This window comes from Taeniopygia guttata, chromosome 3, assembly GCF_048771995.1.
Source record: "Taeniopygia guttata chromosome 3, bTaeGut7.mat, whole genome shotgun sequence".
In the NCBI taxonomy this organism is placed as follows: Eukaryota; Metazoa; Chordata; class Aves; order Passeriformes; family Estrildidae; genus Taeniopygia; species Taeniopygia guttata.
In genome coordinates this window covers 94958874-94975090 of record NC_133027.1, presented here as the reverse complement: position 1 = coordinate 94975090, position 16217 = coordinate 94958874, and the positions used below count along the sequence as shown (strand labels likewise).

At 45.3% G+C, this 16217-nt stretch overlaps 2 protein-coding genes across 3 annotated transcripts in view; one reads left to right on the top strand and one right to left on the bottom strand.

Annotated features, from left to right (window-relative positions):
- Nucleotides 1-490: 490 nt before the first annotated feature.
- On the top strand, nt 491-14852 carry MSH6 (mutS homolog 6). The gene is made up of 10 exons (XM_030268858.4): nt 491-868; nt 2424-2626; nt 5035-5207; nt 6310-8854; nt 10166-10431; nt 10979-11096; nt 13236-13325; nt 13844-13998; nt 14157-14356; nt 14698-14852. The coding sequence occupies exons 1-10, from the start codon at nt 648-650 to the stop codon at nt 14777-14779; spliced, it is 4053 nt and encodes a 1350-aa protein (XP_030124718.4). The 5' UTR covers nt 491-647; the 3' UTR covers nt 14780-14852.
- FBXO11 (F-box protein 11) overlaps nt 14819-16217 on the bottom strand; it is a 70787-nt gene continuing 69388 nt past the window's right edge. For both annotated transcript variants that reach the window (XM_030268860.4, XM_030268861.4), the window contains exon 23: nt 14819-16153. In XM_030268860.4, coding sequence (XP_030124720.1) covers nt 16024-16153 — 130 coding nt within the window. In that variant the 3' untranslated portion in view covers nt 14819-16023. The remainder of the gene's footprint in view (nt 16154-16217) is intronic.

The following is a 16217-nucleotide window of genomic DNA, read 5'->3' as shown; positions in this document are numbered from 1 at the left end:
TAGTATTCTATCTTCTGGTTATTAATGATTGTCTCGCTTCTCCTGCTGACTAGTCCCATACTCAATCTTTCCCTTCTTTTGGGTCAGTAGTTTCTTGGGTCTGTGCCTTGGTGAGATGATGGTCACCATGTCCCCCTGCCAGAATTACATTTTACCCAGTTGGAGATGGTTCAGCACAGTTGCTGAGATGTCTTTATTAGTTTCTTCCTTATCTTTGGGGTCCCGCCAAATGTCCTTGTGGCCCATAAATTTTTCATTCTTCGTGGCCGCTATCAGGTGCACATCCTTCTCCCTAGGCTTTGTTAACCTCCCCTAAGGTGGGAGATCACTTCGAGCCCTAAACCTTCACAAGGTAACCCTACCCACAAGTAATTTGACATCACTAAGGGATTGCTCATCAGCTGCCGTTTCACGGGTTAAATCCCCTTCCCTGTTGATTAGGACTGGAAGCATGCGAAGATCAGCCATCGCCGAACGTCCTTCTCACGGTAGTTTCGAGCCGTCCCAGTTCTGCAGCAGCCCGGGACAACGGGGACCCACGGGCCGGGCCCGTCCCTCAGCGCTTCCCGCCAAGGCCGGGGCGGGGCGGGGCGGCGCGCGGGCAGCGCGGGTTTGGCGCGCAGGGCGGCGCGGTTCCCGCCGCGGCCATGTCTCGGCAGAGCACCCTGCTCCGCTTCTTCCCCAGGGCCGCCCCGCCGCCGGCGGCCGGCAGCGAGCCCCGCGCCGAGCCCCGCCGCCGCTCCTCGGGGGAGCGGAATGGGCTGCAGGCCGCCGGCAGCCCCCCGGGCGGGGCGGGCCGAGCGGCGGCGCGGCGCGGCGAGAACGGCGAGAAGGGCGCGGGGGGCGGCGCGGCCGCCAAGGCCCCCAGGTACGGCGGGGACGGGGAGGCCGCGGAGCGCGGCCTGCGGGAGGGGGGCGGCAAGGGGGGGCGGGACGGAGCCGCAGCCGCCGGCGGTGCGAGCGGCACCCCCGGGGTGCCCGTGTCGCCCCGTCGCTGCTCAGCCCGCGGCATTCCCTGGCTGTGCTCCCGGCCGGGCCCGCGGCTGGCCCGCAGCGGCCTGTGCTCCCGGCGGGGCTGGGCGGCGGGACACCGGGATATCTGCGGGACGGCGTTCTGCTCTTTGGAAGTGGTGTCGTATTGTGTTTCAAATTTGCTTTCCATGCTGTATCGTTCAATGACACAGTGGGTCAGGCTGGAAGGGACCACTGTGGGGTATCTGGCCCAGCCCCCTGCTCGAGCAGCGTCATCCCAGAGCACATGGCGCAGCATTGTGTTCAGTTTTGAACATCTCCGGTGAGGGACACTCCACCTCTCTGGCCAGTCAGTTCCAGTGCTCAGTCACACACACAGCCAAGAAGTTCTTCCTTGTGGTCTGGTGGAACTTTGTGCCCTTTGTCTCTTGTCCTAATGCTTGGTATTACCAAGCAAAGCCTGGCTCCGTCTTCTTGGCAACCCCTCAGTTAGGTATTTATACATATTGATCAAGTCCCCTCTCAGTCATCTCTCCTCGGGGCTGAACAGGCCCAGCTCCCTCAGCCTTTCCTCTTAAGAGACAAGCTCTATTCCCATAATCATCTTTGTTGTTCTCTGCTGGACCTGCTCCAAGAGCTCCATGTCTCTCTTGTGCTGAAGAGATGGCAAGTGTGCCACATATCAGCAAACTGAGTGTCACTGGTTGTTGGGCCACAGCCTGCAGGAGTGTCCTCAGCCATCATCTGTGGGACTGCAGCAGTGGCTGAGGTGAAATTGCTCTCTCCTTCTCCTGTGGGAAGGAGGAGAGAGAAAATAAAAGCTGCATCAGGTGATTTGCAGTGCAGGTAGAGTTTTTTATTTATTCATTTTTTGTAGCCTGAGGGGTTTTTTAAGTCTTACTCTTTTCTTTAGGTGCCTGGTTGAAAATTAATTTCTACAGGAAAAGGGCATGTAGTGACAGGGCGAGGGTGAATGGCTTCAAACTGAAAGAGAGTAGGTCTAATTAGATATTAGGAAGAAATTCTTTACTGTGAGGTTGGTGAGGCACTGGCACAGGTTGCCCAGGGAAGCTGTGGATGCCCCGTCCCTGGAAGTGTTCAAGGCCAGGCTGGATGGGGCTCTGAGCAACCTGAGATAGTGAAAGGTGTCCCTGTGCGTGGCAGGGGGTTGGGACTAGGTGATCTTTAGGGTCCCTTTGAACCCAAACTATGCTATGATAAAGCTCTGTCCCTGTGGGAATCCAGCAGAACTCGGAGGAGCAAATAAAAAAAGTTTAGGACAGGCATTGGTGGTGGTATGGAAGAACTGTGTAATCCAGGTTGCACCCCCTGGGAGGCTTCCAAAGACCATAAGAGGGCAAAATGCTTAGCAGCAGTGTGCAGTGACATTTATGAAGAGAGCTGTTCCAAATGTTTGTGTTCCTTAAATGACACATTTGTTGTCTCTGCAGTGTCTCCTGTGAGTATTCTCCTGGGGACTTGGTGTGGGCCAAGATGGAGGGTTATCCCTGGTGGCCATGTCTCATATACAACCACCCCACTGAAAGAACAATTCTCAGAGGAAAAGGAAAAGCCACTCGTGTCCACGTGCAGTTCTTTGATGACAGCCCTACAAGGGGTTGGATCAGTGTTAAATACCTGAAGCCATATAAAGGTAAGAGACAGAAACAAAACTGTTTGAAATGGAAATATGACACTTGTTTTGGAATATAGGATATATTATTCTCCATAGAGAAAGAGCAGCAAAACCAAGAGTAGAATTGAGCATGCTTTGTGCTTTGTAAGAGACAAATTTTTGAGGGTTACAGGTTCATTTGTGTTGATACAATTCTTGAAACATAGAACACTAAGCCCTTTTGTTTATTGGATTAGAACAACTAATTAAGCAAACTTAAAGCTTGCTGATTTTGGAGATATTTTCTTTATTTCAGTATAAAAATGATGTAAAAGATAAATCCAGTATTTCCAATTTTAGCCCTAATATCCTTAAAATATTAGGAGTGTCAAACCCGTTTTATAAGCAGCTATTTAGGAACTGCAGTATGTCCACAATTAAAAGGCTAGGTCCAGGATATTGGGTGAATAAAATGAATTCTGCTGCAGAAGTGTTGCTTCTCAGCAGTGCAGCAGTTTTCTAAATAGAATATTTAACTTGAGAATTGAGTGTTGGTGAGGACAGTGCTTGTAGTTACAGATCAGAGTTGGTGTTTGTGATACTGAAGAAATGGCATGGCTAACTAGTGCAAATCAAATGTAATGAAGAGTTAATGTTTTGCATAATAAATCTCACTTTTTAAATAAACATAATCAGTTTTCCCCTTTTTTTCATAATTTTACTGTTGCTGAAAACTAAATAATTGTCTGTAAACTGTCTTGTTAGTCAGATACTTCATATGTAATACAGTATTTCTGATGCCCTGTAGGATTTGCTTGTGTCACTGAAAAAGACTGAATTTAAATAGTTTCTCCCTCTTTAGAGTCAGAGTTCCATCTTGTGACCATGTGGCCACATTTTTGTCTCTGTACTTCAGTGTACTGCACATCAGCCATAGTTTCTAATTAAAATGGTAATGTTATTGTCATGAGTGTTATTATAATTTATTGCAAGTAAATTGGTCCATGGTTATATGTATCTTTCCTGAAAGTATTTAAAAACAATCAAAATATTGTGAGAGCTTGTAGTTGCATGTAGAAGCAAATACAGGTAAGGGGAATTTGTTTACCAAAAAAAAAATCACCATAATGAAGTTTAAGCACAGATACACAGATCTGTCACAGGAGAAGTGTTGAATGCAGAACAGAGTAAAAATATTTAAAATACCTGGTTTGCTTTAAATTCAAACAAAAAGCATCTTTGTATACAAAGGAAAGGTGTTAGAGTCTTTGGGTAAGAAATTTGATAGGTTTCTTGGGTTGTGTTATTTTTTGTACCTGAGTAAATGTGGACAGCACAGGGCCAGACCTGTAACAGGTGGGCATGAAGAAATGGAGGTGCATAGCAGCTGGTTAGGTGAATATGCAGGTGTTGCACCCTTGAGCGTGCAGCTCAACTATATGAGATTGTTCTTCTGACGTTGTTCAGTTGCATTTAATATTAATGCAAAATATTTTTAGACTGCCTCATTGCATTTGGAAAAGCAAAGGGGAGATCTGGATTGTTAGTGTGTTGCCTTTGTGCTGTAGAAGCAGCTACTTGTAACTCCCTGCTTTGCTACTGCAAACTCGGAGTTGATTGTGAGTAAGGATTTTGTTTGAGTTGTTTCTGGGGTGTTTGGCCTCCTCCAAGTCTGCTGCCTTTGCCTGCCACTGGTTTAGAGCTGAAGCAGTGATGGGATTCACAAGAGTGGGGAAAAGGATCTGAAATCAGTCTGTGGATTGGCTGGCTTTGGGTTTGTGTTGCGTGCAGGTGGTGGCAGGAGGGGCTGTGCAGGAGGAGGAGGGTATGGAGCAGTTATTAATAGCAGGCTTTGTTCACTGCCCTGCAGTGTCAGGCTGAGTGGCCAGTGTGATTGGCCATCAGCTAATCTGGCTAATGGGCTGGGGCTGCTCTTAGAGCAGCAGTTGGAGGCCAGCAGAGCTTTGAGGTCTGTGCCATAGCTGGCTTGTGCCTAGAAAGTGAAGATAACTGTGGCTGAACTTACCTGCCATTGCTGAAACAGCCCCGTGGTCTCAGTCAGGTCTGTCTGCTGCACTGCCGGAGTTGAATTCAGTGCTAACTACAGTCAGTGTGAGTCAGAGCTCAGCCTAGGAGTGCTCATGTATGCTAATGAGTTACAGAAATAGAAGCAATTCTTCAAGTGTTCATGGAGGTAGGCATTTCATTTGTGAATGTGTATTCTTTCCCCAGGGGTAGTTCATCAGGATGAAGGAGTGATAGGTTGCTGTATTTAAGATGTGGTGGGAATGAGTGGTAGCAGCACAGAAGTTTAGTTATCTGAATATGAATGTTAGTTGTCTGAATACATTTAAAAGTGGACTATGAACACTGGCTAAATTCTAGACTTAACAAATATTAAGTCTAGCATTTGGCATTTGTTCTTAACAAATCTGTGTTCTTTACAGGTTCATCCGACGGGGAGACGATGAAGGGAGGTATGTTTTACAGCACAAAGCCTGAAATTAAAAGAGCCATGGTGCTGGCAGATGATGCCATGAAGAAGGATAAAATCAAGAGGCTTGAACTGGCAGTATGCAATGAGCCTTCAGACACAGAGGAGGAAGAGGAAGAAATAGAGGTAAAATGTTTCTTAATTGCTGTCATTTGCAGAAATATTGTTAGAACTTAGAAGCTGTGACTTGGAGCTAAGCATGGAATATTCTGCAATTCTCTGGTACAGTAATCACAGCTTATCTCCTCGTTAATCTGGCACACATATGTATCCATTTGTCTTTTTTTGTACTGCTTCTGTGTTGTCAGGTCATATGCTGGTCTCTCATCTTTTCTAGTTGGAAAGACAAGTCTGTTTGGTGTCCTGTATGGTAAGGACTGACCTCAGAATCTACTTAACTTCTCTGACTCTCTTCACTCATCACTTTCCTTTTTCACTCAGAAATGCTTTTTTCTCACGCATCATTTTATCTTCTCTATCTGCTATTCATAGTCCAAGTTGCCCTAAGTTTGATCTGAAGTTTTACTGTGTCTTAATGTATACATTTATAGCTTTCATCTAAGGCATTAAATTGAATTTTTGGAGCCCACCCTCATCTTGTGGAGTAGCATTAAAATACCAGTTCTTGCACTGTTAACAGCAGTCTTGGTGGAGTAACTAAAAAGTGATGTTTTATTCTACTGTATTTATGTTGTCTTGATTCAGCTATAATTTCAGTAGCACCATATGCCTTGGGATGGATTTCTTTGGAGAGGAATGGTATGAGTAAACTGTCAGTGGGGTGGTGTTTTCCCTTAGCTCATCTACTCAGTTTCTAGTGTGACAGTGCCCTGAGGGACAGGTCCTCAATGCCACTCCAGGCATTGTGTGCAGTGGCACTTTGTACTCACTACAGTCCCTCCACTGCTGGCTAGAAGTTGCTTTTCTTTCTCCTACATATGCCATATTCTTTTTTGTGTAGTTTAAATGCTTTGTTCATCAGCATCACATCAGCACAGTAATGAATGAGTCTCTAAAGAACACAAATAAGAGTAATTATTTCACTGGCCAGTAGCAGTTAGTTATCCAGAAAAAAACTGAGATCTGTTAAGATGGAATTGGCTGTGACTCTGCTGTCTCTTGCTTGAAGCATCATAAGTACTGTGTTATTGCACATTTTTCCACTTCTTTATGCAGCAGAATCTTTGTAGCCAGAATTATCTACAAACAAAATAATTTATTTTTCCAGGAGATGAGTGAAAATGCATCAGAGAACAGTGAAGACTGCAATAGCGAGGAGGACGTGAAAAGCAATAAGCGACTGATGAGCAGGGAGAGAGCTGTGAAAACCAAGAGAAGGAGAGTGTTGGATTCTGACAGTGACCATGATGGCTCTGATGTGGAGTTCAAGCCTGATGGGAAAGAAGCAGCAAGCAGTGAGGAAGCCAGTAGTGGGGTGGATGAAAATGAGTCTTCTGACACAGAGACAGAGGCAGAGAGTGTTGCAGAGAGCCCCATAAAAGTCCCTGCTAAACGAAAGAGAAGAGAGGTGAAAAAGCCTGCTAAAAGGAGTAGCTTGGGAAATGAATGTTCTGAAACACCCAAAAGAGCAGCAACAGTCTCTTCAGAAGCCAAGTCTAAGCTGACATCGTTTGCAGCACCTGAAAGTTTTGAATCTCAAGCAAATGCTTCCAGTGGAGCCACTGGTGGCTTCTCAGTGTGGGAACATGAGAAGCTTGACTGGCTGCAAGAAGGGAAGAGGAGAGATGCGCACAGGAGGCGTCAGGGTGACCCCGATTACGACCCCTGTACTCTGTACGTGCCCGAGGATTACCTCAACAAGTGCACGCCGGGCGTGCGCAGGTGGTGGCAGCTCAAGAGCCAAAACTTTGATGCTGTGATTTGCTACAAGGTCGGAAAGTTCTATGAGTTGTATCACATGGACGCAGTCACCGGCGTCAATGAGCTGGGCCTGATCTTTATGAAGGGCACCTGGGCCCACTCAGGTTTTCCAGAAACTGCGTTTGGCCGATTCTCCGACGTCCTGGTGCAGAAGGGCTACAAGGTGGCGCGCGTGGAGCAGACGGAAACGCCTGAAATGATGGAAGCACGCTGCAAGTCCAAGGGCCAGTCCACCAAGTTTGACAAGGTGGTGCGCCGGGAGATCTGCAGGATCATCACCAAGGGAACCAAGACCTACAGCGTCATGGACTGTGACCCCTCTGAGAACCACAGCAAGTTCCTGCTGTCCGTGAAGGAGAAGGAGGACTCAGCCGGGACGCGTGTCTACGGGGTCTGCTTCGTTGACACCTCCATGGGGAAGTTCCATGTTGGCCAGTTCCCGGACGACCGCCACTGCTCCAGGTTTAGGACTTTGGTAGCTCACTACACCCCTGTGCAGGTGCTGTTTGAGAAGGGCAACCTGTCTGTGGACACACAGAAGATACTGAAGGGCTCACTTGTTTCTTGCATTCAGGAAGGGCTGACCTCGGGTTCCCAGTTCTGGAATGCATCTAAAACACTAAAAGTCCTTCTTGAGGAAGGATATTTCAAGGAGAAGCAGAATTCTGAAAATGGATGTTCTCTGCCCTCTGTAATCAAATCTCTGACTTCAGAGAGTGACTCCCTGGGATTAACTCCTGGTGAAAACAGTGAATTAGCTTTGTCAGCTCTTGGCGGATGTGTCTTCTATCTCAAAAGATGTCTGATTGATCAGGAGCTGTTATCACAGGCAAACTTTGAGGAATATGTCCCTGTGGATATTGCTACTGCAAAAGACATGAGTTCAAGCAGTTCGTTTGCCAGAACTGGCCAGCGGATGGTGCTGGATGGAGTCACCCTGATGAACTTGGAAGTCCTGCAGAATGGAACCAATGGAAGCACAGAAGGTACTTTGTTGGAGAGGATTGATTCTTGCTGTACACCATTTGGGAAGCGACTCCTGAAACAGTGGCTCTGCGCTCCACTTTGTAACCCTAAATCCATCAATGATCGTTTGGATGCTGTTGAGGACCTCCTGGCAGTGCCAGATAAAATGTCTGAAGTCAGTGAGTACCTCAAGAAACTGCCTGACCTTGAAAGACTGCTCAGCAAAATTCACAGCATTGGGTCACCACTCAAAAGTCAGAACCATCCTGACAGCAGGGCCATCTTCTATGAAGAACTCAAATACAGCAAAAAAAAAATTGCTGACTTTCTGTCTACCCTGGAGGGATTCAAAATAATGAATGAAATTGTCGAATTCATGGAGGAGTTTGCCAGTGACTTCAAATCCAGAGTCCTGAAGCAGCTGGTCACCTGCAAAGCCAGAAATCCCGATGGCCGCTTCCCAGACCTGAGTGCAGAGCTCACAAGGTGGGACACTGCCTTTGATCACAACCAGGCTCGGAAGACAGGGGTCATCACCCCCAAGCTAGGTTTTGATCCTGATTATGACAGAGCACTGGAGGATATCAGAGCTCTCGAGGAGGATCTTCGGACGTACCTGGATAAGCAACGCAAGCTGCTCGGGTCCAAATCCGTGCAGTACTGGGGGACAGGCAAGAACCGGTACCAGATGGAAATCCCAGAAAGTGTCATATCCCGCAACCTGCCCGAGGAATACGAGCTGAGGTCCAGCAGGAAGGGCTACAAGCGCTACTGGACCAAGGAGATAGAGAAGATGCTGGCTGCGATGGTGAACGCCGAGGAGCGCCGTGACGCCGCCCTCAAGGACTGCATGAGGCGCCTCTTCTACAACTTTGCCAAGAACAGCAAGGACTGGCAGACAGCTGTGGAGTGCATTGCTGTGCTGGGTAAGAGCTCTGCCTCCTTCTGACACACAGTAAAACTGCCCCTTGTGCTGATGAAATCTGGTCTGGGGAAGCTCAGTCCAGCTCTTGTCATTTGAAAGTTCTTGGTTGTGGTAACAATTTGATAATTAACAGTGATTCCCTTCTTTCCTTCCTGTTGCTAAATAGCAGGACATTTGCTGGGCCTTGTGATGTTTGCAAGCTATTTCTCCATTCCTGTTGTGTGGCTGTAGATGTGCAGCCAAGTGTTTCTCCCAGTTTGGTGTAGCCTGTTGGGCCTCACTGCTTCCAGAGCCTTGTGTGTGGATTAGTAGCTTCTTATTAAATGGAGGTGTAAAAATCTAACCTGCTGGTAAATTCCTTTCCATCTGAGCAGGATGCTTTCTGGCCATCCTTTAAAAATAAAAGTGCTCAGTGTCAAGCCCTGAAGAAGGTAGTCTACTAAGAAGGCTTCCCCAAATCCTCCTTAAATTTCTGGGATAGAACAATCTCCTGTATTCCCTTCTCAGGACTGGCATACTTCTGTGGATTTTCTACTAAGATGAGGCACTCTGGGATGTCTTTGTTCCAGGGAAAAATGAAAGCACTCTCTGAATGCCACTAGAGCAGAAAAGGGAGGGCAGGCGGGCAGGGAGTGTTGGCTGGGAATGGATTTGCTGGGAGAGCTGAGAAGCAGTCACATCAGCTACACCACAGCTCAGGGCAAGTGCTGAATTGGCTCCCAGCAGAGAGGAATTCAGTGTCCAGGCTCAGCTGTAATGTGTGTACATAAAGCCTCTAAAATTATGAACAGTCTCATTGTGTAGGTGATCAGCTTTCAGAAACTTGGGGCTCATCTAACTGAGGGGTCTTGTGCTGCTGTTTCCTGCTGGACACACAGAGTTTTAATATTTGCACAGTTTTCCTCTGGCAACTTTGAAGCAGAATTAGGGTTCTTCACAAAGTAATTCACTGTCACAGAAGCTGATTTCCTCCTTACTTGTTCTAAATGAAAAACCAATGCAATAAAGTAGTATTTTATACATGTACTTTTAAAATTAAATGATGTGGATTTTAAAGACTTTTGAACTAAAAAAACTATGTAGGAGCATTTTTATAATGACATCTGTAGAAATCTGGAAGGAATGAGGAAGACACTGTAAATATTCCCACCTTTTACTTGTTCTGGAGCCCTTCGTGGGTATTTCTCTCATGAGGAAAATGGAGTAAAATAGAAAATTGTTTCTACAAAATTAATGTTCAATGAGTAAATGAATTCCAGTGTATGAAGAAATTTGAAAGTGTGACTGACTGGAATTTCTCTTAATTTTCTAGATGTCTTGATGTCCCTTGCTCACTACAGTCAAGGTGGTGATGGACCTCTGTGCCGACCTGAAATCCTGCTGCCAAGGGATAATGCTCGTCCCTTCCTGGAACTTAGAAATTCCCGCCATCCATGCATCACAAAAACTTTCTTTGGGGATGATTTTATTCCCAATGACATCGTGATAGGCATCAAGGATGAAGGCAGCAGCAGTGAGGCCTCCTGTGTGCTGGTAACAGGCCCAAACATGGGTGGCAAATCTACTCTCATGAGACAGGTGATTGTCATGTGTCCTAGGGTACCTCTGGGGCTTGGGTAAGGGAATTACAGGGCCTGGCTGTCATGGGTGTCACAGGAGGTCCCAGAAGTGGCCTTCATGGTGTGCAGCAATTGCACAGGCTGGTAGAAACTGCTCATGTTCAGAGAGATTTTCTGCTTTAGGGATGGATAAGTTTTATTTGTTCCAGGAGAGTTGGTTGGGAAGAAGTGATAGAGTATCATTTCTCTTTTCCAAGAGACTTACCCAGGACTTGGCATCAGCTAGCAAAAGATGCTGCTGCAGGTTGAACAAGATGAAACTAGAGATCAGCAGGGAGGTTGCTTTATAAACACTGCTTGCTGTGATAATTTGTGTTTTGAAGGCTTTCAGAGTAGTTCAGTCATGCCTGAGATGCTGCTGCTGCAGCCTGGAGCTGTTAAAGCAGCGGGAAGCTTTATGTACTCCAGTCCCTGTTTTAGGGGAAACAGCTTCATGCCCTCGCTGTGTGTGTGAACTGAAGCTGCAAGCACCAGTGCCAATGTGAATGTCCCTGTTTGCTGTGCAGGCTGGTCTCCTGGTGGTCATGGCCCAGCTGGGCTGCTACGTGCCCGCAGAAGCCTGCAGGCTCACACCCATCGACCGCGTGTTCACGCGGCTCGGCGCCTCCGACAGGATCATGGCTGGTGAGTGCCTGACACAGCTGCACACAGGGATGCTGGCACCAACTTCCTGCTCTTGCCTCGAGTGGCAAGTTAGGAAGGGGACAATATATTGCAGGGAGAGCTGGGCACTCTTTTGTTGTTCAGAGTGGAGACAGGATTGTACTTAGGCTTTATTTTTTTCATGTGTGCGTCCGTTTGATTTTTGACAGACGCACGGGATCACTTCCTTATGCATTTTAATATGAAAAGCCTAACTCCCAGCTGGATGTAAGTCTGAGGAACATCTTTTTTTTAGAATTGATTATATTCTGCTCTCACTGATACCTTTTTGTAAGTGTTCTGAAATAAGACAGTGATGTTGGGGCAGCTGTTGTACAGGAGTTGTTTTTGTACCTTGTAAGGTCTATAGTAGTCCCTTGTTTCAATCAGAATGCCTTATGTTTGAAATCTGTTTTCTTCTGATGAGCAGGAGAGGCAGATGTCCTTCTTGGAAGTAGTAGTTGACAGTTTTTGGGAGTATTTAGTTCCTTTAATGGAGAAGGAGACACAAGTGGAGGATGACACAAGTGGAATGGTAAAGTCTGCCAGTGGAGATGGGCAATGTGCCACTGGGCTAGAAAAATAAAATGATTGTTGGGGTAAGAGTAGTATCACTGCTCATTAAGGAGAGCACAGGTTTTCTGTGATCTCTCTGCTGAAAAATATGGGTCAGTGAATATGAAAGGAGTTAAGCCCACTGAACTTATTGCACAGAAAGAATTTGGAAATTAATCATTACAAGTTCTTAATTAAAGAAAATATTTACACTTCTCCAAATCAAGGCTTTTCTTTGCCGCTAGAGAATGTTACTAAGGCTTTCTTAGGCCAGTTCATCTCCATTTTATTTACTTTCAATACAGGAAGAAATCAGAAGTGTGGAAAAATACTTAAATGCTTATGGTAGAGACGAGAAGGGCCCTTCTTTCATGTGTTGTGGTCTAGCAAAATGTAGCATTTTCAATTTTTTTTTAAATTAACTGAGGACTATTCTGATTTGACATTTCAAATTGTGAGGAGGGTGAACACTGCAAAGGAGCTTTGAAATCTCTTCCTGATGCATTTGTTTGCACAGTGTAGATAGGAAAGCACAGGAGAAGTTGTTCCACAGCAGTCACTTTGTAATGGATGTCAGCAGGACTTTTATGAAGCTAATTTTTTCAGTAATAAAATTTTAAGGCTTTATTTTCTGAATAAATGGTTATTCTTAAATATTGTTAAAAACCTTAAATCTTGGTAATTTCTTTAAATAAATGCAGAAAGTCAGGATTGGTGGATGCTGCTTAATAATTCATGTTAGAAAACTTATGTTAGAGCAAAGCAGTGCTCATGCAGCATGTGTACAGGAAATAAATGCCCTTTAATGGAATAAATTGCATTAATTGCTGCTACTTGTGATTATTTGTAATGATCTCCACAAAGAACAAGTAAATCCCAACTTTTTATAAGTGTGGGTTTATCATGTGGAAGGGTGTGAATAAATGTGTACTTCTGCTCAGAATCTGCTAAAACAAATTTCAGGTGTAAATTTCAGGCCTTGTATTATCTGGGTTGCTGAAACTCCAATGAGATCCTTGAGCCTTAGCAGCAGAATATTGCTTTTGTCATACTTCATTTGAGGAGAGAACGTACAAATAAAGCCTTTATTACCCAAATAGTTCCCTCCTGACATCACAACCAAACCATTAATTCCAGTCTCTGTCTTTGATTTTCTGCCTGTTTTTTTACTAGAAAGCCACACACACCTTCGGCCTGTCCTGTGCATTCAGAGCAAGAAAGGGACAAAAATTCTCCCCATGTTAGCCTTTGTGCCCCTCTTTTTGTCCAGCTGTTACTTTTAACTGGTGCTATTAAAAGTAATTAGGTGTGTTCCCTGAAAACTTAATTAATTGTGCTTGTGCCTATATCTGTACTCCGCAGGAACCAAAACTTGTTTTTTCTGGTGAATGGGAACCTGCCGTTTTCACACTGGAAAAAAGTGTCATGTTTTTGTTCATCTTCAGTTTGCTATTGAGTTTCACTTTAGCTTAACCAAGATTCTTGTGCAGATTAAATGAGGTTTTAGTTGTGGTTCTCAAATCTTTGACTACTTCACAGCTTTTTTTTTTGTCATTTCCTTTAAAGGTGAAAGTACCTTCTTTGTTGAATTGAGCGAGACTTCCAGCATTCTGCAGCATGCAACAGAGCATTCCCTTGTTCTCGTGGATGAACTGGGTAATTAGACTATTTTGTAATAGATGGAAGCTAAATCTGAGGGATGAAAGACTGGCTGCAAGGTTTTTGGGCTGTCTGAATGGCAGCCAAGTACACAGGGCCAGTTTCATCCTAATGAAGCTGGTGTTTAACTGATGTCTCAGCCTCTCCAACATGAACACATCTTGGGTGCCTTGTGAACTCATCACCACCTCCCACTCCCAGTCATTGGTATTTTATTTCCAGCTGTGGTTTCCTGCATTTGCTTTGCATAATTACTTGCAGCAAACCCCAGGAGAGCAGAAACATCTTTTTTCTGCAGTGCAGGAAAGGGTGATTGTTATGGGGCCGACAGCCAGGTCACCTTCCCCTGGTGCTGGTGGCTCTCACCCCTCACTGCTGTTTGTTTGTCTTGCACACAGCGGGGAGGGGAACAAACACACACTGCAAATGCCTTGCTGCATTTGTCTGCAGGGTGTCTGTCTCCCCAGCAGCACGTGAGCTATGGACTGACTTTACTGTGCCCCTTGTGTCCCCAGGCAGAGGCACGGCCACGTTTGATGGCACAGCCATAGCGAGCGCCGTGGTGCAGGAGCTGGCCGAGAGGATCCAGTGCCGGACGCTGTTCTCCACTCACTACCACTCCCTGGTGGAGGATTATTCCCACCGCGGGGCCGTGCGCCTGGGCCACATGGTACGTGTGTGAGGATGGGCTTTCCCCTGCTGGGGTTTCTCCTGCTTTTCTGTGCTCTTCTGCCCCGAGAAACACGTGTTTTGGGAACAGGACATGATGTCCCATGCGTTTCTTAGGCTGCAGGTCAATATTGCAAATTCTAACTATGCTCTTCCCAGGCATGTATGGTTGAAAATGAGAGTGAGGATCCAAGCCAGGAAACAATTACGTTCCTGTACAAGTTCATTGAAGGAGCCTGCCCAAAGAGCTATGGCTTCAACGCGGCAAGACTTGCAGATATTCCAGAAGAAGTCATTCAGAAGGGGCACAGAAAAGCCAAAGAGTTTGAAAAAACAACCATCTCACTGAGAATATTTAGGTAAGGCTCTGGGTTTCTGCATCTAAGTTGCAAATGGCTTATAGCAGCCCGTCTTAATATTTGGGCAGTGGCCTTTGCTCATTTACAGCATGAGGGGCAGTTACAGCTACTTCTGTGAACCTTTTGGGGGAGGGAGTACTATGGGAGGGCAGACATATAAGCAGTATTTTAAGCCTTGGGTCACTCTGCCAGTCTGAATTTGCACACAGAGGTGTTGGGGATTGCCACTGGCAGCCTTCACACCAGGCCCAGCATCCATGTCTCCTAAAGCCTTTGGAGAATGGCAATCTTAAGCTCTGCCCCTCGGTGTCCCTGTCGGTAAAGGTGGTTATTTCCCTCAGGTACCTGTGCCAGGTGGTGGATGGAACAACATGTGATGCAAATGCAGTTCGGAAACTCATGGCGATGATTGACCGGCTTTAGAACTTGCACAGTTTCTCAAGAAGGTGGGAGCAGACAACGTTATGATCTAATAAACTTTATTTTTTAAAAATGACCATTTTTCCATTGTCTTTCCTAGGAAATTAAACCCTTTAATTCATACCTACCCTCTACATAATGGTTATTGAGTACTCCACAATATATTAAGTCTAGATGTTATGGTACATGCATACACTTTCAGGCTGTTGATTACCCACTGTCACCAATACACATAAATGGAAAAAAGCTATGAAACTGTATAGGGCTGTATATATACTTGTCTCAGCTTCATTAGAGCAGGAAATTGCTGTGATTTCCAGCAGGTTATGTAAGTAATGTCCAGACTGTTCAAAAAAAACTATGAACAGAGTAAAATACAAGACTGTTTTGAGGAGACTTTCTACTGTGTACTTTAAAACATAGTAAAATTTCTTTCACAAAACTTAGTTACATGGGTACTTTGTTTTATAGTGCATTATAGTCTAGGAAGTCTCATTAAAACACTCGCTTTTCTTTCTTTTGTTAGGGTGGTTTGAGTAGACTATTGCTGGGGCAGGGGAGGAGATTATTCTAACTTCAGAGGACACCAGAAAAATTGCTGGATATAATTTAAGATTAGTGTTTTCTCTTTCATAGAAAGAACGTACATACTGGGACATGAGTACAGTTACAGCAAGTCTAGGTGTGCTAACAAAACAGGACACATTCAAGTACAATAAGATTTTTTGCTTGAAATTAGAAACAAACTACATGAGATTAAAGCATTAAAATCATATTTCTCAATCTGAATAAATGTTAAAAAATCAAAAGAAATGCAGAAGTGCTAGCTCACATTTTTACCATGTTACAAAAGCGATTGGTACCCATGTCCATAAAGGCAGCAACAAAGAATGCTGCTTGTCTACAGAATAGTACTACTGCAAATTGGACTGCGTTTCAATGCTACTTGTAAAAACACCAGCTCTCAGAAGTTGGTATCTGTACAAAATTGCAGCTTATTTTTCTTCACTTCTGTCCCTTCAAAGTCTTTGTTTACACAGTAATGCTAAAACGCCCAGTTCTGTTATCCTGAGTCAACATATTGCCACTTTCTTTTTTGGTAGGTTGAGCTCCATAGTGTCAACACCTCACACATCCGCTTTAATACAGTCTCTTTCTGCAGAAATGGGCAAGTGTAACTTCCTCCAAAAAAAAAGTTTTAATAGTTATGACATTAGAATGGCAGGACTTTCTTTCTGAAAAGGAATTCAGTTGTGCTGCAATGTATTAGATTCTATAGGTGGAGCAGAGTCATACAGTGTATCTGTATCGTGTGTAGGCTCTCCAGCGAGCGTACAAGGATTGGACAGTGTTCCAGCACCACAGTCACAGAAAAACCTACAACACAGAGAGACAGCTTAGTGGCCATGCCCTCCTGCTCTGGGAGCAGCCCCACGCCCTC

Bases quoted from the DNA above. Each gene is read 5' to 3' on its own strand.
- MSH6 (XM_030268858.4), top strand. From the start codon at position 648: ATGTCTCGGCAGAGCACCCTGCTCCGCTTCTTCCCCAGGGCCGCCCCG. The intron at 5,208-6,309 runs GTAAAATGTTTC...TTATTTTTCCAG, and splicing joins AGGAAGAGGAAGAAATAGAG to GAGATGAGTGAAAATGCATC. The intron at 13,999-14,156 runs GTACGTGTGTGA...TGCTCTTCCCAG, and splicing joins CCGTGCGCCTGGGCCACATG to GCATGTATGGTTGAAAATGA.